Source organism: Medicago sativa, chromosome 3 (assembly GCF_051527215.1).
Source record: "Medicago sativa cultivar Bolivia chromosome 3, Bolivia_mono, whole genome shotgun sequence".
Lineage (NCBI taxonomy): Eukaryota > Viridiplantae > Streptophyta > Magnoliopsida > Fabales > Fabaceae > Medicago > Medicago sativa.
The window spans coordinates 101,352,237-101,373,785 of record NC_140751.1 but is presented as its reverse complement, the minus strand read 5'-3'; the positions used below and the strand labels follow the sequence as shown (position 1 = coordinate 101,373,785).

The window sequence follows — 21,549 nt, the reverse complement described above, 5'->3', positions numbered from 1 at the left end:
GACGAGGATGGTCGAGTTATTGGGGTAAGACGTGGTTGAGATTGAGCACTATATGAAAGCCACGAATGGTGCTCATGCACTTTTGTTAAGAAAGGATTTTTAAGTTATGTTTTGAGGTCACATAGCAGTTGAGGAGGATGGTGACGTTGATGAAATGCAGCTGAACCGAGGCCAAGCTATATGCATCTATATGCTCCTTTTGTTGGGTTTCACTCTCTTTAATGACAAGAGCACCAATTACGTCGATGTGACATACCTCAAGTACTTCCACGACCTTGAGCTGGTCAACGAATATGCATGGGGATGAACTTTCCTTGCTCGCTTATACAAGGAGCTTACCAATGGATTCCATTATCGAACTTTGCAGTTGGTTGGATACGTGATCCTGCTTCAGGTATAATAATGAAATTCATATTTAGTTAACTATTAAACATGTTTTTGTTAATGTGTTGTATATTGATGCATATATGTCGATGTTTATTCAGACCTGAATATTTAACCACTTTTAGGGAGTCAGGGTAGGGATTTATAACATGGATACAAGGAGGGTCGACACCCACATGTCATAATGTTTACTCCAACAAAGGGAATGGTTATCACAAATTTGACAAGATCGCACTTGGATCGCATCGATGTTAGTGACACTGTCTTCTACTCGTACCACGAGCACTGCATCACACGTTCGTTTGAGTGAATCGGTCTTTACTCAAGACGAGTCATACATGGACCTCACATGGCCTGTTATCGGCTGGAGCACGTGGTGAGCTAGTTTAGCTATGTGTAGATCATCCCCAAAGATCGACATGATTATGCTTCTCACATGACGACCCGAAATGAGGTGGATCAACATTTTGTCCAATATATTAATCATGTGTTGTATGCGTAGGAGTTGGGCATGGTTGTTGTGACTGGTCTAGAGACGACAACCGAATACATGAGATTATATATTACCATTTTACATCCATACGTCATGCCTCCACTAGAGAAATTATATAATCCAAATTATATAGTTCAAATTATATAATCCAAATGTGTCACTTTATACACTATAATTCTTTTGTGCTAAACTATTATGAAGGTTTTCAAATTGTATTTTCCGAATCATATATCTACAAGTTTTGGACAATCTAGAGAAAAGTTCTATTATTTCCTTGAACTTTAAAGGGTTTCAGATTATATAATTAAAAAATGATCTTCATAACAAATGTGTTTTTGTAATTAAATAGGGCACATGAGAAGAGAGTGAAATGAGAAAAGAAATTGCCTTTTAATTATGTGAATCAAAGTGATTATTTGTAATCATACATGCTATCCATAATGGGCAACAAACTATTTTTGATGACTAAAAAACTCTGAATAATTTAGATCGAAATTTAAAGGTCCAAACCCTACACTCATTTGCGTTTGCAAGTTGGTCCATATGCACTAGTTCATTTTGCCAGCTCTAAGTTTAACATTTGATATAACTGAAAGACAAATGAAAGATAGTACCGAGAAAGAAAAAAAAGCTTATTTAAAATCGTGTTTTCATTGTTTGGTTGCTAAGTGAGAGAGAAAATAAAGTATGATTTGCGTGTGGCCCCTGAAAGCTTTATATCCGAAAATTGCAAAGAAAGTTTGCAATGTCGATCCAAATTAGTAAATTACAAATACCCTTGATTTAAATCTACATCATAGGCTTTTATCTTTCCTCGAGCAAATTTAACCTTCACACCTACTTGAAGATTTCAACATACATGCTTCTTCCATTTTAATTTTATATTTACCATAATTTTATTTTGTAAGCTTCATATAATGTGGCATGTTATGTCTATAAAACCATATAATAATTTTATAAAAATTCATTTTAACATAAGGGTGTTTATGACATTTAACAAATTTACATCTATCTTTTCTTTCAGTTTCTTTCCACCATCTTTCATATCAAACAACTAAAAAATCATCCAATTTCATTCACTTCCCACTCCACTAGTTAATGACCTCACTCACACATCATCATTATTTAATGACATTTTATTTGAAAAAAAGGGTGTAAAAAGCATAACCGATCCATTTCAAATTCTCGCCTCAACGTTATTGTTTTTCTTTCTCCAAAATTTCAAAAACCAAGTATTTCCGCCATTTCGAGTTCACCGGAAAACGAAAATGGACACCACCACCCCAAAATCGTGCCCTTACACCGTCACCGTTCGTCGGAACCCTCCCCGGAGAGCTCGTGCTACTCCGTTAATCACACCATTTCCTAACGAAGAAATGTTATCCAACCAACCATCACAAAATCCAACAACATCAACCACATCAGAGAATAACGAGAATCTGAAAAATCCATCAGAAAACGAGAATCTCAAAGTGTTCCTCAGAATTCGTCCCTCTCAAGTTCAACCCCCAAATCAAGCTCCGCGCGCAAGAGCCAAAACCGCGTGGCCGAAAACTCAAACAAAAAACATCACAGTGACAAACAATTCGAAGAAGAAGAGCTCATCTGCGTCATGTATATCGATTAACGATTCGGAATCAGTGACGTTATTAGTTCCTTCCGATTTGCAAGATGCGAAGAGAGTACAATCGGAAACTTACGGTGGTTTCACTCATGTTTTTCCCTCCGATTCATCTCAGGTAATAATAATAACGGTAATTTTTCGGCATTGGTGGTATTTTTTACAGCTAACAATGTGACTGGGTTTTTGTTACAGGTTGAAGTATATGATAAAATGGTGAAACCTATGGTGGATGAGTTCATTAAGGGTAAAAGTGGAATGTTGGCGGCATTAGGTCCAAGTGGATCCGGGAAGACTCATACCGTGTTCGGAAGTCCGAGGGATCCTGGCATGGTGCCTCAGGTGCTGCGCCATATTTTCAAGGAGACTGAGGCATCTAGGTATTCGTTGTTCATTAAGTTCACTTTATTCCTTGTATTGTTTGTTTCATTGAGTTCTTCATTTATTTAGACCTAGAGCCAGTGGCGGAGCTAGAAAATATTCTGGGGGTGGGCCAAATTATTTTTTATCCATTCAAGTGACCAATTATTTCATGTGCTAATTTACCGCGTAAAGGAGTTTTATTTTTGGATCAACCAATACCTAAAATTGACATAAAATTGTATAAAATCTCGCAAAATAGACCTATAATTGAATTATTTAAATTTTTTGGGTGAGCTACTACACCACTTTACGGGAATTTGGATCAACCGAAACCTAAAACCGACACAAAATTGTATAAAATCTCGCAAAGTAGACCTATAATCGTTGATTTTTTAATTTTTGGGGGTGGGCCGTGGCCCACCTCAGCCCATGAAGGGCTCCGCCACTGCCTAGAGCCCCGTTTGGATTAACTGATTTTTGAGCTTATGCAAAACAACTTATGCGAATAAATAAGTTTTTATGTATTATTCATAAGCTTGTCAAGGTAGTTTATGAAAAAACAGCTTATGAAGATATAATTTTTGTTAGTGAGAACTTATAAATTAAAATAAAAGCTTATTTTCTGCATAGGCTATTTTTCATAAGCTTAAAAATAAGCCAAGTCAAACGGACCCCCAATGTAGATTAGCTTCTAGCTTATGAGAGCTGTTAAGTTACAATAAATTTATGGTTCCTTACACATGAAGAAATCTTTTACAAGTTTATTGATGTTTATAGAGTAGTCAAACGAGAGCGTTTCTAGAAAATTTGAAACGCAGAAACTAATTTCAACTTATACGAGAAGCTCTTGTTGAAAAGAATGTAGTAGTTGATGCAAGATTCTTTTGATAACTTATTTTCTTTAAGGGCTTTTTTGATAAGTTTATTTAAACCAGCACAAATGCATTGCTAAGCTTAAATTAAGCTGTGGTGTTTTTTCATTACTTAGATATGCACTGTACTTGGTTATGTTATGTAACCAGATCTTACATTTGAGTGTTTAGGAAGCTTGTGCAATTGATAAAATATGCCGGGTTACATATCTAGAAAGAGTTGCCGAGGGGCTACTTTAGGAAGCACCGTACACGGAGAAAATGCAACTCTTAAGTGATTTTTATAAGTGTAACTGTTCTCAGTATTGACTTGAACATGGCAGCAGGGTGACATTTGCAACAATGTTTGATCATTTATTTATGTTGGTTAACTGATTGAAATGTCAATTTCATCCCTTGGTACAACTTGCAGATCCTTTTACATAGCTATATTTGAGATATATACTGAACGAGGAAAAGCAGAAAAACTGTTGGATTTATTACCAGATGGTGGTGAACTAAGCATGCAACAATCCACCATAAAAGGCCAGAAAGAGGTTTAATGCTACATCTGTTTATTTCACTGGATGCATATGGCAAAGTTGGTATTTTGATTTTGATTTATGCTACATTTGTGTAAACAGGTTCTCATCTCTAATGCTGAACAGGCAGAAACCTTGATAGCACAAGCTGTGATAAAACGTGCAACTGCAATGACAAATACGAACAGTCAGTCTAGGTGGGTTATAAAGTGGAATTTATGAATGTTTCCCCCTTTCCTTAAAGGACAATTCCTTTGTTGGTGACTGTGTTTCTGTAATTGTAGAAAGAGGTTGTTTAAAGTATGTGGCTGGTTCTTTAGCTTGAGAGTACCTCTACTAATGAACTAACTAGGAGGCCTGTGTTACAATGAACATATAGGTGAAATGTTTTAGTAGTGTCCGCATGTAAACCATTGTCCTGTATTTAGATGCTAATACTTGGTTTACTACTGATAAATGCTTCATTTCATCCAAAAACGGATAGAAAAGGTAAAGTAAAAAAAAAAAACAAGAAACACAAATTGAAATACAGGACAATAGTAGGTTTTGAATAAATCTACGGTAAATAATATTTGCTAGTTTTGTTAAGTTTTCTTTTAGGAATCGCAATTTTTGTCCATACTTTTCTCTAAGGATTAATATACTATTCAATCATTCTTTTTTATGACCCTTCTTTGTACCTGTAGCCGTTCACAATGCATCATAAACATTCGTGATGTTCCTAAAAGATGTAAAGGAGTGGTCAATTCCAAGTCAAATGATGCTGTTTTGACTATCATCGACCTTGCTGGAGCTGAAAGAGAGAAACGAACAGGAAATCAGGTTCATTCCTTTTTTCCATTCTGATACTACCAAGATTTGAGCATTGTGGTGTGTTGAGTTTTAGGATATTCTATGAAATATCATTTCATTTACCTTTTTTGTCCTTTGTAAAACACACACTCACACACATATTCATCTCTTGTAGGCTGTCACTAAAAAGGCTTAGACAAATATAGGTGCCTGCATATTATATGAACAATGCTTTTACCACTTAAGCTTGCACTTATTCTTGATGCTTATCAACTATACTATTTGGGCGTGCTTATAACACATTGAGACAACGTAAACAGAACAGCTCACTGCAAGTAGTTGAGTCATGACACAACTTTCTGTTTTATTTGTTGTTTGGGGTTAATGCACATATCAAGTATTTTGAGGGAGAGAAAGGGTTTGACAGGATGAAGGAGGAAAGTTTAGCGAGAGGAATTGGGGAAGGTAGTTTTTAAGAAGAGGACGAAATACAATGTGTGTTTTTTACTTATAGATGATGGTGTGTGTGAGAGAAAAAGGTGTCGCCTAAATTGATAAATTCTCGGGTTTCATGTTCTTTGTGTGTGTATCCTATAATCATTTTTAATATTCAAGTAGTTCTCTGCTATCTAGTTCTTAATTTTTTATTATATCAAATGCATCCCACATTCCTCGTAAAGTCTAAGTAGTGTAAGTCTTTACTAACTATTAAAGTAAAATTCATTGATGTAAGGATAAAATATGGGATGAAAAAGTAAACTTTCTCAATTCTAGGAGAATTATGCAAAGATTTTTGATACACTGGATGTCATCGTTTCTTAATCTCAAAAGCAAGATCGACAACCCTTGTAATGGGTTTGATTGATCCATGCAGTAGACCCACCTAAAGGCATAAGACTTGATTGTTATTGTAAATCTTCTGCTTTCACCCTCATTTCAACTTTTCTTCGTGATGTTGTAGGGGACAAGATTGATTGAAAGCAATTTTATCAACAACACATTGATGGTCTTCGGCTTATGTTTAAGAGTATGTAGGCTACACTTCAAATTATGAATCCAAGTCATAATGCCTTTGATTACTAGAACTGAGTTGCTTTTTACACTGCTTTCGAAGTTTGAGAACTATTTGATTTTTTTTTTCTCCTGTTCAGTTCCACATTTACCTTCCCTTGTCCATTTCCACACTGCTTTCATAATGCCTTTTTTTTTACTAGAACTAATGCTGTTAATTTTTCTTTCTTTTCACAGTCTCTATTGGAGCACCAAAAAAATCCCAAGAAACAATTGCAGAAGCACTTCCAAAATTCTATGGTATTGTTTTTAATAATTTAATAATTTGTTGGTGGGTTTAGCTGCCTTTGTTATTATCTCCTTTTTGATGGCTAATGGCCTATCAACAAACAAACATATGCCAACATTATGGCGTAATTTGATCCATGTAGCCGCCCCATTTAGTTGGATAAGGCTTGGTTGTTGTTGTATAGATATCTCTTTTGGATAAAAACTTTGAAGTTTGAAATGGGAAAGGATTACAAGTTTGATCCGGTCTACTACTATTGCAGTTAACAAGGTATCTGCGAGATTATTTGGAGGGCAAGAAGCGCATGACCTTGGTAAGTAGATACTATGCCATATGGGAGTTTTCTTTTTCACTAGAATCACATGCCTTTCTGATATACATTTGAGTTTATCATTCCAAATATACTAATCTTGCCAATTCCTAATATTATTTTTACTTTTTGTTTCTTTTTGCAGCTTTTAACAGCAAAGTCAGGAGAGGATGATTATCTCGATACTTCTCACCTACTTAGACAGGCTTCCCCTTACATGCAAATCAAGTAAAATTCTTCCGTTTTATCACATAATCTAACTTTCCATATTTACCCAAGATTGGTTTCTAAGTGTCTCCATCCATTCTTTGTTAGGTTTAATGAAGTTGAGCCATCAAATATGGTTCCCAAAAAAAGGCTTCACCAAGCTTCTTCCATAATTGATAATGCAAACCAATCACCTTCATTAGCACATTTAAAGAGAATGAGACTCGTTGGTGAACATACTGTGCAGGTTTACTTTAGCTTCCTATCCAGGCTCCTTTCTTGAAAGAATTGGTAGAGATTGTTTGATAGTTATGAAATTTTCATTTGAATATTTCATATATGAGTTGGTATACGATTATATATCCTTAATATTCTTTTATATTGGAGATGGAAGTAATATTGGCCTGCATTTGACTACTCTTAGCATAGGTTATACACTGTTTGAACAAGTAGCGAGCTCTTATAAACTTGCGGTGTATGTCTTTATAGCCTTAATATCTTTTATATTGAAGATGGAAGTAATATTGGCCTGCATTTGATTACTCTTAGCATAGGTTATTTGCTGTTTGAACGCATTTGATTACTCTTAGCATAGGTTATTTGCTGTTTGAACAAGTAGTGAGCTCTTGCAAACTTGTGGTAAAGACAATTCAGTGGAATGCCAGAAATATGCATGAAAGATAGGTGTGGAATGCCAGAAATATGCATGAAAGATAGGCGTGGAATGCCAGAAATATGCCTATAGTGGCAATTCTATTTAAACTTTGGAAGTTAAGGATGTCTTCTTAGTTAATAGAAAGGAATGTAAACAGTTCATTTGAGAAATGAGAAATTTTGGATTTGGCAACATGAGGCGGGGGACGTTGCGGAAATGTTAGAGACACACCTTTTGCTTTGTATTCGACAAAATAAAAACTATCATGCTTATCTGAAAGTAAATAAGAATTTGTTCATAGTATGGTCTATTGATGATTAATTATTATAAACTTTTGATCTTGACTGTTGATATTCAATAATTGACAGTAGCATGTTTTACTCTTGAAAATTTAAACTTTAGTGTCACCAAAATGGTCTTTAACTTCACATTTATTTGTATAACAATAATTTCGTATGTACCATTATGTAACTCCCTAATAGTTATTTTCTTTGTCTTCAGAATGATGAAAAGGGTGTTGAAGAATGTAACACTTCGAAGAAAGGTAATTCTGGACATTTCAAAACTGTGTTAAATTTATTTGTTCTATTCTTTCTTTCTCTGCTAGCTACTGCCCAACAAATGGTAACCCATTCCCTTCTGACAAATCCAATTTGAACATTGGGCCTTCAAAGATAATGTAACCAATGTTCAACATTTGTTCTATTGAGTATTTAAATTTTTTATTCTAATACTCGGCAGTATTTTTACTTCAAAAATGTCTCCTGGACCAGCATTCTATCATCTTGACTATGATCTTATGACAGGTACTTCAACAGTGTGTAAATTAGATGTTAGCAGTTCCGTCTCTCTAAAGTCAGAGTGCGATAACCATGCTGGGAATGAAAGAAGTCACATTATAATGAGGAATTTTGCGAGAGTTTTATGGAGTGTATTGAAGCAATATAATTCCCAACTGAAGGTAATGCTTTTTAGCATCAATCATTAATTTCAAGACCATAATTTATTTTTTCTCATTCCTTGTGGTTCTTCTTCACACAATGATGCCAATAGATAATCCAAGTATATGCATATCATAATTACCTTTTTATTTTTTTTTTCATAATCAGGTTGCAGAAAGGGAAATACTAAGTCTTAAAGAAAGCATAGGACATGAAAAGGAAAAAAATTTAGAGTTGGATACGCAGCTGAATGAGTTCAGGGCTGCCTGTACTTGTTACAAAGGAAGAAATGAAAAATCTGATACTGAAGATTGTTCACCAGTTGATTTTGATCACCTGCATAATTTTGACCAAGAGGTTGAGTATCAGTTATCACACTCATATGTTCCTGTTTTCTTGTCTAAATACCATTCATGATTCAGTTGATACAACATAAATGCTTATTAATATTTAATGTACTCATCTAGAATTCACATTCTATGTGGGAACGAGATGCAACATCACTGAATCTAATATCCCTTCACTATAATCAAAACTGATGCTGTCAGCTGGAGGCTTGAGCAATTACTTGTTTTCAACTTCCCTACGTGCAATAAATCTTGATTATAATGATTTATTAACTAATGACTAGTGCATATTCAATCTGCTTGAACTTGTTGGTTCTTTCAAGGAGAAATAAGCCTTAAATTGTGTTCTGATCTTGGTAGTTCAAAAGTATGCTAGGCTTGATAATAATTGGACATAATGTTGACAAAGTCAGATTAATATCAAATAAGCTAAATTAGTTTAAACTTATAGTCATTACTGGAATTTGGTTTTAATGATCTGTTATCAGGTTAAAATATTCTTAAATAGATTAAAGTAAATATTGTGTTACCAGAGGTATCCCGTCTACTGTGTGAACTGACACAAATGTGTTGTGTGCTTTATTTTGATGTATTGAAGTGCTAAGTGAATGGTTCACCAACTAGTTGATTCGTCAAAATGTATGCAAACTTCAAATTCCAATATTATTGTTATTTTGCTGTCCAGTCTTTCCAGGAAACGTTTGATGCAGTGTCATCATCTGAGCCTAGAATTGACAAGTCAGAGGAAGATCATATACTGGGTAAAAAATCAGAAAGGTTAGTCTTGTGGGTAGTGATACTCTGCATGCGATTCTTTTAATTTTCTTTGCTTTGAACAAATATGCTTGTTCCTTAATTATTATGCTTGGTGTAATAATGTAGGGAAGTTTCAGTTTCGTCGTCAGAGTCAGGACATCATAACGCTTTGGAAATTGATGTGAGCAAGGTACATTGTGTGATTTGACGTTCCAAAAGTTGATTAATGGATCAATCTTCTTTAAGTTTTCTTTTTAGTTAATTGTAGGAGAGATCGTGCCTTAACTGCGTTCAGATATTGCTGGTTCAATAATAAACTAAGTTTTACAGTGAGTGTACATTTTGTTGAAGAGGTCAGGTTGACATGAAATAAATTCAACTAATGGCGATCTAAACCTATGAAATTTGAAGCTGTTGTTTCGCGAAGTTGTTTCCTAACTTCTACTTATTTTTTGCTGGAGTTCGGGTTTAGTGTTTTGATTGCATGTAACTTTTGGCTTCAATAAACCAATAAATTAATAAAACAGTTATACTAGTCCAAGCTTCCTATCTAATGTGTGAACTTACATAATATTGTTTTTTGTGTTTTCATAAGAAATTGCTCACCATCTAGTTTCTTTCCAGGAAACAATTAATGAAGAGTTATCATCTCATCCGAGAGATGACGAGCATATACTTGGTACTACCTGTACGGAGTATTCTGAGAAATCAGATAGGTTAGTCTTGTAACTAATGATCTTTTGGGTGTGATTTTTGCTTGTTTTTGTTGACTTTAAACTAATACATGTGTTCCTTTCTTTCTGCTTGATGTGATAATATATATATAGGGAAGTCTCGGTCTCCTTGTCAAATTTGGAACATCATAATGCTTTGGAGGTGGATGATGTGGTCAAGATACCTAGTGTGAGTTGACAAGAAATAAATTAAACTAAGGGCAATCTAAACCTATGAAATTTGAAGCCGTTGTTTCACGAAGTTGTTTCCTAAATTCTACTTTGCTTTGAAATATATTTTTTGCTGGGGTTTGGGTTTAGTGTTTTGATCGCATGTATGATGATGTAACTTCCGGCTTCAATAAACCAATAAAATAATAAATCAGTTATACTAGTCGAAGCATCTTATCTAATGTGTGAACTTACATAATAGAGTTTTGTGTGTTTTCATAAGAAATGGCTCACCATCTAGTTTCTTTCCAGGAAACATTGCATGAAGAGTCATCGTCTCATCCGAGACTTGAACAGTCAGATGGCGAGCATACCTGTACGGAGTATTCTGAGAAATCAGATAGGTTAGTCTTGTGACTGATAATCTTTTGTGTGTGGTTTTTGCTTGTTTTTGTTGACTTCAAACTAATACACGTGTTCCTTTATTTCTGATTGGTGTGATAATATACATATAGGGAAGTCTTGGTCTCCTTGTCGAATTTGGGGCATCATAATGCTTTGGAGGTGGATGCTGTGAGCAAGATACCTAGTGTGAGTTGACTTCCCATATGTTCATAATAACTAAATCAATGTTTTCAAACTTCTCTTGTTGGTTTGTTGTAGGAGAGTTTGTGCCTTTATTGAGTTCAGATCTTGTTGGTTCAATAATAAACTGTGAGCTTGTATTTAGTGGACGAAGTCAAGTTGACATGACATAAATTCAACCAGTTGAAAGCTGATAAACTTTAACGCATTATTTGGTTCAATAATAAACTGTGAGCTTGTATTTAGTGGACGAAGTCAAGTTGACATGACATAAATTCAACCAGTTGAAAGCTGATAAACTTTAACGCATTATTTGGCCAACTTGTTTCCCTAATAACTCCTACGTTCTTTTGGTATCTAGATTTTGCTGGTTTTGGTTATATGGATTTTGCTGTTTTATGGATTTAATGTGTTAGTAGTTGGTAGCATGTAAATTTTGACTTCATAACATCAAAGTAAGCTTTAGTTGAGGCATCCCATCTAGCACGTAAACTGATATAAATGTGCATTGTTGCGGGGTTTTTTTGCACAAAATATTTCAGCCACCAATTTTTTTTTCAAAATATATGGGGAATTTTAGATTGCAAATATTGCTATGTATATATCTTATTTGGTTATCCATTCTTTCCAGGAAACGATACAGACACAACTTTCTTCTGAGCCTGGAATTTACCTGTCCATTGAAGAGCCGATGTTTGTTTCTCCCTGTAAACAGTTAGATTCTGAAAAATTAGATAGGTTAGTCTTGTGACTAATGATCTTCCACTTTTGCTTCCTGCTCTGTTTTTTATTTTGATTTTGATTTGGACTGTTACACTTGTTCCTTAATTCTTGCTTGGTGCGATAATACAGGGAAGTCTTTGTTTCATTGTCAAAGCCTGGGCATCATAATGCTTTGGAGGTAGATTCTATGTGATCCCATCTAATGTGTGAACTGACATATTTGTGTTTTATGCTCTTTTATAAGAAATTGTTCACCAACTTGTTTGTCCTTAAAATGTAGTGAACTTCTTCTTGTTGCAATATCATCATTTACATTGTCTGCTTATCCATTATTTCCAGGAAACATTTAAAGCAGAGTCATCATCTGAGCCGAGACTTGACCAGTCAGATACTGAGCATATGATTTGTACTACATGTTCAGAGTTGGATTATGAGAAATCAGACAGGTCTAGTTATTAATGATCTTCCACTTATGATTCCTTTTATTTTTGGCTTAAGATTCCAATGCTCATTTCGTAATTCCTTCTTGGTATGATAATACAGGAAACTCTCTGTCTCATTGTCAAAACCAGAACATAATGCTTTTGTGGTTGATGCTATGGACAGGATACCTTGTGTAAGTTGACTTTCCATATGTTAATTGTTTGAATTAGTCACATATTTATATCCTTAGCTGCAATGTCATTGATTGGAAGTAGATTAACCACTCACTCAATTTAGCATTCGTTGCGTTTATCTGTCAAGGGAAATTACATTCAAGCTAACTCGGCTTGTCATTGTAAATTGTAATTGCTCCTATCCCTTGACAATTAGTTATTGCTGGATTTGTGGGATTTCATTTCTTGATAACACGTAAATTTTGGTTTTAATGGATTAATAAAGTTGTTAAACTAGTTTAGGCACCCCATCTAAGGGATGGCAAAAGCTGTGCTGCGGATATCCGTGGATAAAATCCGGTACGAACACGAGGCGATACCTTAATGGATATCCATGGGTAAAATAAATAGATATTACAACTACCCATTACTTAATAGATATAGATGATCTAATGGTATCTGCGGTGGGTATCCATACTCATTAATAACTTAAGTAAATTACTTAAAAATACTTGGTTAAATATAAAAGTTAGCCTTATAAACCCTAGATACTATTATTATGTACGGATATTATTATGTTTTAGTAAAAAGAAGAAAATAAATGTGATAAAATTTTGTTGCCAAATTTTTGGTAATTAATTTTATTTTTTTTTACTAAAATCCTTTTTTTAGAAAATATTATCCATATGTGTAAATACCACATGTATCTCAAAATTTGTGCATTACCCGCTTAGGAGAAGGTAGCCACGAGGATATGGGGCAGACATGAATATCATATTTATCCAACTTGCGGGCGCTGATGTCATACTATTCATACCCATGATATCCATTTACATCCCTATCTAATGTTTTTTTTTTTGGTGTTCCGGAGTTCGAACCCCAGACCTTACATATATTATGCATTGTTCTTACCAACTGAGCTAAACTCATGGGAGCCTACATCCCTGCATCTAATGTTTGGATTGATATAATTGCGTTTTTTCATTTCATCAGAAATGGGTCACCCACTAGTTTGTTCTTCAGAATGCATTTGGATTTCAGCTTGCCGTAACAATATATGTTATTTGTTTGTGCATTCTTTCCAGGAAACATTTCATTCCGACTCATCATCTGAGCCAACACTTGAGCAGTTAGATGAAGAGCATATGCCTGGTTCTACCTGTACGGTGTTGGATTCTGAAAACTCGGATAGGTTAGTTTTGTAACTAGTGATCTTCAGCATGTTATTTTTGTTTGTTTTTCTAGGCTTTGAACAAACACGCTTGCTGCTTACTTCCTGCTTTGGTATAACAATGTAGGGAAGTCTCAATCTCTTCATCAAAGCCTGGGCATGATAATTCTTTGGAAGTCGATGCTGTCAACAGGATACCTAGTGTGAGTTGACTTTCCATATCTCTCAACGTGGTTATGAATCAATCTGCTTTAACATACTACTTGGTTCTTTGAAGGGTAGATTGTTAGTTGAATTCAGATATTCCGAGTTAGTACTTAGTAATAAACTAAGTTAGCTTGAACCCATTAATTGGCTAACCTGTTTCCCTAACTCCTATCCTCGTTGTACATATAGTTATTGCTTGGTTTTGGGTTAGTGGCTTGTAAGCTGGTAACATTAGGTTTTAATAGAATAAAACAAAATCATTATGCTACTTGAGGCATTAAATCTAACATGTGCAGCGGCATGATTGTCATTTCTGTCTGTATTTCATTAGAAATGGTTCATTTACTAGTTTGCTTTTCGAAATTTATGCAAGTTTCTGATTGTTAATGTTATATCTTGATTATTTGGTCATCCATTCTTTCCAGGAAACATTTCCCTCGCAGTCATCATCTGAAGAGCCTAGACTTGACTTCTCAAATGAAGAGCCTATGATCGGTCCTTCTTGTACACAGTTACATACTGAAACATCGGATAGTTTAGTCTTGTGAGTAATACTTTGAGTGTGATTTATGCTCTGTTTTTCTTGATTTTGAGTTATTATTGCTGTGTTCCTTATTTCATGCTTGGTGTAATATTATAGGGGTGCTTCTGCCTCATCATCAAAACCAGGGGATCATAACGATTTGGAAGTTGATGCTAAGAGCAAGATGCCGAGAGTGAGTAGTCTAACCATTTATTAATCATAAATATAAGTGTACATGTTCTTTAGGACACACTAAGCTGAACTGATATAATACAGAATATTCTCCATAAATAGATGCTTTAGATCATCATCAATGGAGAAACCCCTTACACATGAGCTGAATTTCAGGACCTAACCCGATCCCTAGAGTTAACGAACACTACCACAATTTTGTTCAATAGAAATGTTTTCCTTAATAAAGTGATGATGATTTCTGATGGTTTTTTCATGAAAGACCAAGTTCGATACAATGTGAAAAGCAACTTGATTATCACAAAGTACAGTTCCAATCAATGCTATCCAACCAACTGGTGAGACAGCTGCTTCACAAGTTACCATTGCAATAGCGTTTACTCATCCCCAACACTAGATTGAGCTACCGCAGTTTGCTTCCAAGGTTACCTCCAACAAAGACAATATCCTGACCTGAAGTAGATCACTTATCAATAGTAGATACAACCCAATCTGTACCTGAATATCCCATTACATGTGTGTTTCATTTGTCTTCATACAACACCCCTCGATCTAGAGAATTCTTGATTTATCACAAAATTCAGAATACTACATTCCAATGGTTGGATGAACCGATTCGCTACATTAACTGCGAAGGTAATATAAATATCTTGTCTACGTATCGTGAGATAGTTGAGTTTCTCAACTAACCTTGTGTATCTATTGTGGATCTGAAAAGGCCCTCTCTGATATGGTAATAGTTTACTGTTTGGAATCCAAGTGTTGATAGGTTTGAAATTGGTTGTTCAAAAAGGCTTCTTTAAGATGTTGATACTTGATAGCCATCTGTTCCAGTAGCTTTAGTTGTTAAATGAAGGTTCGAGAACCTTATCATCTTATTGTAGTAACATGAATGTTGATACTTGATAGCCATCTGTTCCAGTAGTTTTAGTTGTTAAATGAAGGTTCGAGAACCTTATCTTATTATAGTAACATGAATGAAAAGTAAGTTTGTGAGGTCCTTCTATCTATTTGCTTATAGCTTCACAAAATTATACCGTTCATATTGCCATATGCTAAGTTTACTGGGAGTTCGATTCTGCTTGCCTGTTTCATCTTGTTAAATCTCACCTTTCAGGAATTGTTAGATTCCTCATTATCAACAAAAAATGGCATTTTGGTTCCTCCATCACCGAAAGATGTATCATCTACTAAAACCCGGAGTGATATAGGAGTCAATAACTCCTGCAAACCTCCTAAGCCGAAAAGGTGCGTGGTGTATTTATCCTAATTGAGTAATGAAGTGGTGTTTGTCCTTGTCTGTGTATGGTTTTTCCTTCCATACTTACCAGTTAAAATTTTAAAATACGTGTTATGGTGAAATCAGGACACTTATGCCTTCCTCGTCCATGTTATCAAGGAACTTGAGCACCTTTGATCTTTTAGACGACTCAGAGAAATTAAAGGTAGTAAATAAAATTTACTTAATTTTGGATCAGTATTTTGTGCAGTACATCTATCTTTACGAAATTGAAAGTGGTCGTATAATTCCATAGCCACATTTCACGTCTATTTTTATGTTGATATAATGCTCCAGTTCTTCAGAAACACATGATGTTAACAGCATTTGTCTGGTTTTCAGGGGAACAGGGGCACAAGGAAGTTGGGTGCACGTGATGATCCTAAAAGATCAAATGGAAGTATCTCTCTGCTCAATTTGCTCCAAGCGAGAAAAGGAAATATCCGTCACTAGGGTAGCCACCCAACCCTTGTAAAAAATACAAAAATGTTATGCTTGAGATAAGGGATTAGATTTCTTGACTGGGTATGTGGTATTGTGATTGGTGATGACTTGCCGTTTTGCAATGCATCTTATGCCTTATAGTGATCTGCTTTAATTAGTTAGTTACTGCTAACAAGTCAGTTGTTCACCTTTTTTTGCAAGTAATTCTGCATTTTTAGTGGCATGGCAGAAAGTGTAACAACTGTAGTTATTTGAATTAATTAGTTAGTTGCTGCTAACAAGTCAGCTGTTCACTATTTTGTAAGTAATTCTGCAATTTAAGTGGCATAGCAGAAAGTGTTATGATTGTAGTTATTTGAATTATTTGGTTACTGCTAACAAGTCGGTTGTTCACTTTTTTGTAAGTAATTCTGCATTTTTAGTGGCATAGCAGAAAGTGTTGCAACTGTAGATGTGTGTATATATCACCGCCTAGCCTAGAGAAATGAAATCTCATTCCTTCCCATTTGCTTCAAGTCACTTTCAATACATGTACCATTAACTACACCCCATGCTTCTATCGTATTCTATATTTTCTCAGGGAGGTTACTTATAAATTCATATATCATATATGAGATGAATGTCCTACCAAAAAAAAATGTTAAGTACTTCCAGAAAATGTAAAAACCAAATCAATCAAATAACTTAGTAATGAATATAAATGTTATAATTAAAGTTGAGAACTATTGTAATATCTATTTTTATACTAGTTATCAAAGTTTTTGTTTACAAGAGAAGAAAATTAAAAACAAGAATTGGGACGTGACCGAGAAACATGTTTCCCTTAAGTCTTTATAAAGAAGTAAACTATTGCCAAGAGGAATATTATCTAAAATGGTTTGCAGAAATACTGCATTATGCCTTTTTGGAGCTATAGCGTCAACATAGGAATTTACTTCTTGGTAAATGTGGTTCACATGAATAGTCCAACCTCCTCCAAAAATAAAATAAAATAAAATAGACAGTCCAAACCCTAGAGGTGGGTGAGAGAATATACTTTGTTATGAAGATGGAAATCAATTGTACCAACAATCATATGATATCATATCTTATCATATTAATATGATTGGAATCAGTTTCAGGAATAACATGAGTTAAATGCATCCCTTTAGCCATTTGAATGTCCAGAGAGAATAGTTCATTGCTCAGTTAAAGGAGCATTCCCATTTCCCACAAAGAATTAAATTTTTTTTCCGAGAGGATATATATATATATTTATGCATTGTCCATATCAACTGAACTCACGAGGACATTAATTGTTCAAAACTATATGATTGTATTTAATATTTAACTAAAAAAACATATCTGTTTATTAAAGAAGTTTCAACAAGAAAATTATTTGATTCCGTAACTTATTAAAAAAATATTTTGATTTTATTTTATATAAGATTCTTCCCTAGTGATGCAGATACTATGGAAAGGGAATATCTTGACCAATTGATGAGATGTTGGGTACGATTTTTAATACATTGTACAAACTTGTACAAATCAGATATTGAACATCGAAACCAATTTTAATCATACAAACTTCAAATCCAATTAGTAAACTTAGGGGTGTAAGCGGTTCGGACTAAACCAACGAAACCGAAAGTCCAAACCGAACTAAACCGAAAAAATATTCGACCTTGTTTGGTTCGGTTTGAAACCGATCCGAACCAATCAAAACCGATCTAGTTTGGTTTGGTTCATGGTTTTTCATTTCGAGATCCGTGAAACCGATGAACCAATCCGATGATAACCTCACTCCTTATTTTACTAATATTATCCTACCTCACACAAACTTATGGTTAATCCCAAAATTAAAATCCAACATAAAATACTTTTTAATCCATTCACTTTCTCTCATCATTATCTTCATCTCATCTCATCTCATCAGTCAGACTCTTTCATTTCTACTAAAAAATAAACCCTAGCCATCAACCACACCAAACCAATTGTTCATCACCACCGGCCATCGTTGCGATCGTTTAACTCTTGGTTAGTTTTATCATGTTTATGCCATTGATTTGTTATTTTGACTATGTTTTAATTTTAGGATGTGCTTTTTGGAATTTTTGTGCTTGTTGATGAATGATGCATATATGTATCATGGATGATTGAAATATTTAAGTTTGATGAAGTTGTTTTTGAAGAATGATGGATGAATGAATTTTGGATCATATGTATGAAATATAATTATAGAAAGTTCTATGAAATATTTTTGTGAGAATATGAATTTTTTTTTAATTGTATTATTAAACAAACCGATCAACCGAACCAATCCAAACCGAACCAAACCGATTAGTTTGGTTCGGTTTCTTTTTTGAAAAACAGTGAAAACCGAACCAATCCGAACCGATGAAGATTTCATCGGTTCGGACATTTTTTTGACTGAAAACCAATCCAAACCGAACCGTTACACCCCTAAGTAAACTTCATCCTCAACAATATTATAATTTTTGTCCTTTCTTTCAAAAAACAATATTATAATTTTTGTCCTCTCAAAATAAAAATAAAAAATATCGAACCAGCGCGGCATGGTCCTCTACTCTTCCCATGTAAGGACCAATTCAAATTAAATTCCTAACAAACACAAATAACATGTCAAATTACATATAGCCAAACCCATCCAATAATGCACAGTGTCGTGAGACAAATGCTGTTTTGTCCTTGACATCAAGATGTACAATATCATATACTATTTCATTCAGCAAAAACAAAAAAAAACAAAATCTTATACAAGTACAACTATATATCACAAAGTAATAATATATATTTATTTATTTATAGGATTAAATATGTTTTTGGTCCCTATAAATATGTCAACTTTTCGTTTTAGTCCCTCTAAAATTTTCCTTCAACTTTTAGTCCCTATAAAATTTTTAATCACTACTTTTGGTCCCTATTTTTAATTTAATTTTTGTATTTTTTAATGACATTGTGCAGAAATGTGTAAAATATTCTAAAAAAATTTCCTATAAAAAATTAGAATTTTTTAACAAAACACAAATTAAATATGAATTTTTAACCGTAAAAAATATAAAAATTCATATTAAATTCATGTTTTGTTAAAAAATTCTAAATTTTTTTTGGAGTGATCCTTATAATATTTTGAATTTTTCTGGAAAATTTTATTTAAAAATATGTATTCTACATATGAGTTTACTTTAAAAGAGGGACCAAAAGTGAAGATTGAAAATTTTATAGGGACTAAAAGTTGAAGGAAAATTTTAGAGGGACTAAAACGAAAAGTTGACATATTTATAAGGACCAAAAACATATTTAACCCTTATTTATATACATACATATATTAGGGAACTTTCAATGTGAACCCCAAACACACATCTAGTACCCGATATTACCAAAAGAAAAAACTAATAAATAATTATGAAAACAAAAAAAGCAAGTTATTAAATAATGTCATTTTCATATGTAATTTTTGCTCGCAGCATCTCACTATCATTAGAAAGCGGCGTTGGGAATAGGAAATATCTGTTGTGGAATTCTGAAACGGACCTGAGAAGCCGGTGATCGGACGGCGACACCGTGCCAACAAATACCTCCCTTACAATTCAACGGTGGATGATGGTAGCGGTTGATAGCATACGTGGCTTTACGAGAGACATCCCACGTCAGCGTTGCCATTAGGATAAAGCCCACCACGGTGGTTGATATCATGACAACAAAAACGCCGGTGAAGGTACGAGCACAGAGAAAGCCGTAGAGCTTAATACAGGCGATCACAGCCACGTAGATTGTTGTAAGGTTGCTAACAACTGCATCAGATAGAGCCATAACTCAACAAAGAGAGTGGAGTGTAATGGAGGAAGGGTTTTTGAGGCGTTATATTTATATGTCGATGTTTTTATTGCTTTGTGTAATGCCAATTTTACATTTACACCCTATTTTTTCTTTTCTTTTTCTTCTGCTACTACTACTAGTACTTCTTTTTCTTTTTTTTTATTGATGAAATCATGAAATGGCCAAAGACACGCCTATGTTGCACTCCACCCGCCGATTTTTAGAACGCCAATCAAATTGTTACACGTGTCATTGATTGGCAAATTATTTCAAACGGGATGTAATTTTCACTTTTAAATTTTAAATATATTTTTAATTATACTTGTGATTTTGTAAATTACAAAATGTTTTTTTTAATAAGATAAAATGAAATTATATTACCCAAATACCAAAACTTTTCGGCACGTGATGTGACTAAATCAAAAGGTTATAAAAAATAAAGAAACGAAGCAAGCAAAAAGAGAAAAAGCAAATTACAGATCGAGTGTTGGCTCCCAAAAATAAGATTGGATTAAGCAACCAAAAATTATAATCAAATTATAAAGTAACATTTTTTGCTTTCAATAACCAAAATGTTTGTAGCTTAATTTTGTCGATCAATTGATGCAAAGGGTGTTTTTTATGCTTGAAAAATCGTCTGTTTCTTTAATTCCAAATAACCAAGATGCAAGATAACCATAAAAGATACATAGATGAATGATGATGTTTTAATGAACCGCCTAAATGACTAAATTGAAGCAACTGATCTTTTATAAGTGTCGAATTCATCGTAACATACCTAAGCCAATGAGAAACCAAAATCCAAATAGATAAAAAAAAAAAAAAAAAAAAACTATACTACAAGAACAAATAATGCATGTGGGAGCCTTGAAGAAGAAGAGAAAATAGTCTGAAAGAGATGTCAATGTAAATAAAGTCTCATTTGATCCAAGTTACTTTCCCAAAATACTCAACCCCTCAAATACTTTCCTAAAATACTTAAGTATCCAAATGTTCATGTTGTGGTCCTTTTCTTTTTGAATTTTCATTCGACTTTGTTAGAAAAAGTGATTGTTAGAGAGAGATGGAAAAAATAATACTTTTACCGAGTTATCGTCATTTAAATTTATCATAAACTAAAATGTAATATATTCATTTTTTTGCTAAATTAATAGCATAATGACATCAAAGAACATATAATGTATTTCCACTTAACTCTAATCATTTGTCAAGTACTCGTATGTATTATTAAAAAATGGGAAAATCCATAAAAAAAAAAAAAAACTAGGGGACATAAACTTAACCTAGTTTATCCATATAAAAGTGTAGGTCTACCCAAACGAGTATTATGAAAATTAAACAACCTCTTTATCAGAGGTTTACCCTACGGTGAATGGACCAACCATCAACACAAAAGTAAATCCACGTATCATCCTTTCCCTGTAATGAACAACATCAAATTAAACATTATTTCGAGCCCCAAACCATGCACCAAATAGGACCCTTCTTCCGGCGCTGAGGAGGAAGACTGGAAACTTTGACCATAATCACAACCATCATATGGAAAGATTTGGAGTAGCACAAC

General features: G+C 34.0%; 2 protein-coding genes across 2 annotated transcripts; one reads left to right on the top strand and one right to left on the bottom strand.

The window, feature by feature from the left end:
* On the top strand, positions 1 to 16,611 carry LOC146942997 (ATP binding microtubule motor family protein). The gene is made up of 30 exons (XM_085757091.1): positions 1 to 2,616; positions 2,694 to 2,878; positions 4,146 to 4,269; positions 4,357 to 4,451; positions 4,941 to 5,076; positions 6,008 to 6,073; positions 6,295 to 6,357; positions 6,609 to 6,659; positions 6,802 to 6,884; positions 6,972 to 7,110; positions 8,020 to 8,062; positions 8,325 to 8,479; positions 8,628 to 8,816; positions 9,492 to 9,583; positions 9,689 to 9,752; positions 10,187 to 10,278; positions 10,390 to 10,465; positions 10,759 to 10,850; positions 10,962 to 11,037; positions 11,663 to 11,769; positions 11,884 to 11,932; positions 12,094 to 12,200; positions 12,298 to 12,370; positions 13,436 to 13,542; positions 13,649 to 13,724; positions 14,154 to 14,272; positions 14,369 to 14,444; positions 15,561 to 15,691; positions 15,810 to 15,888; positions 16,065 to 16,611. The coding sequence occupies exons 1-30, from the start codon at positions 2,146 to 2,148 to the stop codon at positions 16,173 to 16,175; spliced, it is 3,327 nt and encodes a 1,108-aa protein (XP_085613217.1). The 5' UTR covers positions 1 to 2,145; the 3' UTR covers positions 16,176 to 16,611.
* A 2,326-nt stretch (positions 16,612 to 18,937) lies between these two features.
* Positions 18,938 to 20,150, bottom strand: LOC146942996 (uncharacterized). Its single transcript, XM_085757090.1, has one exon. The coding sequence runs from the start codon at positions 19,977 to 19,979 to the stop codon at positions 19,647 to 19,649; it is 333 nt and encodes a 110-aa protein (XP_085613216.1). The 5' UTR covers positions 19,980 to 20,150; the 3' UTR covers positions 18,938 to 19,646.
* Positions 20,151 to 21,549: the final 1,399 nt, after the last annotated feature.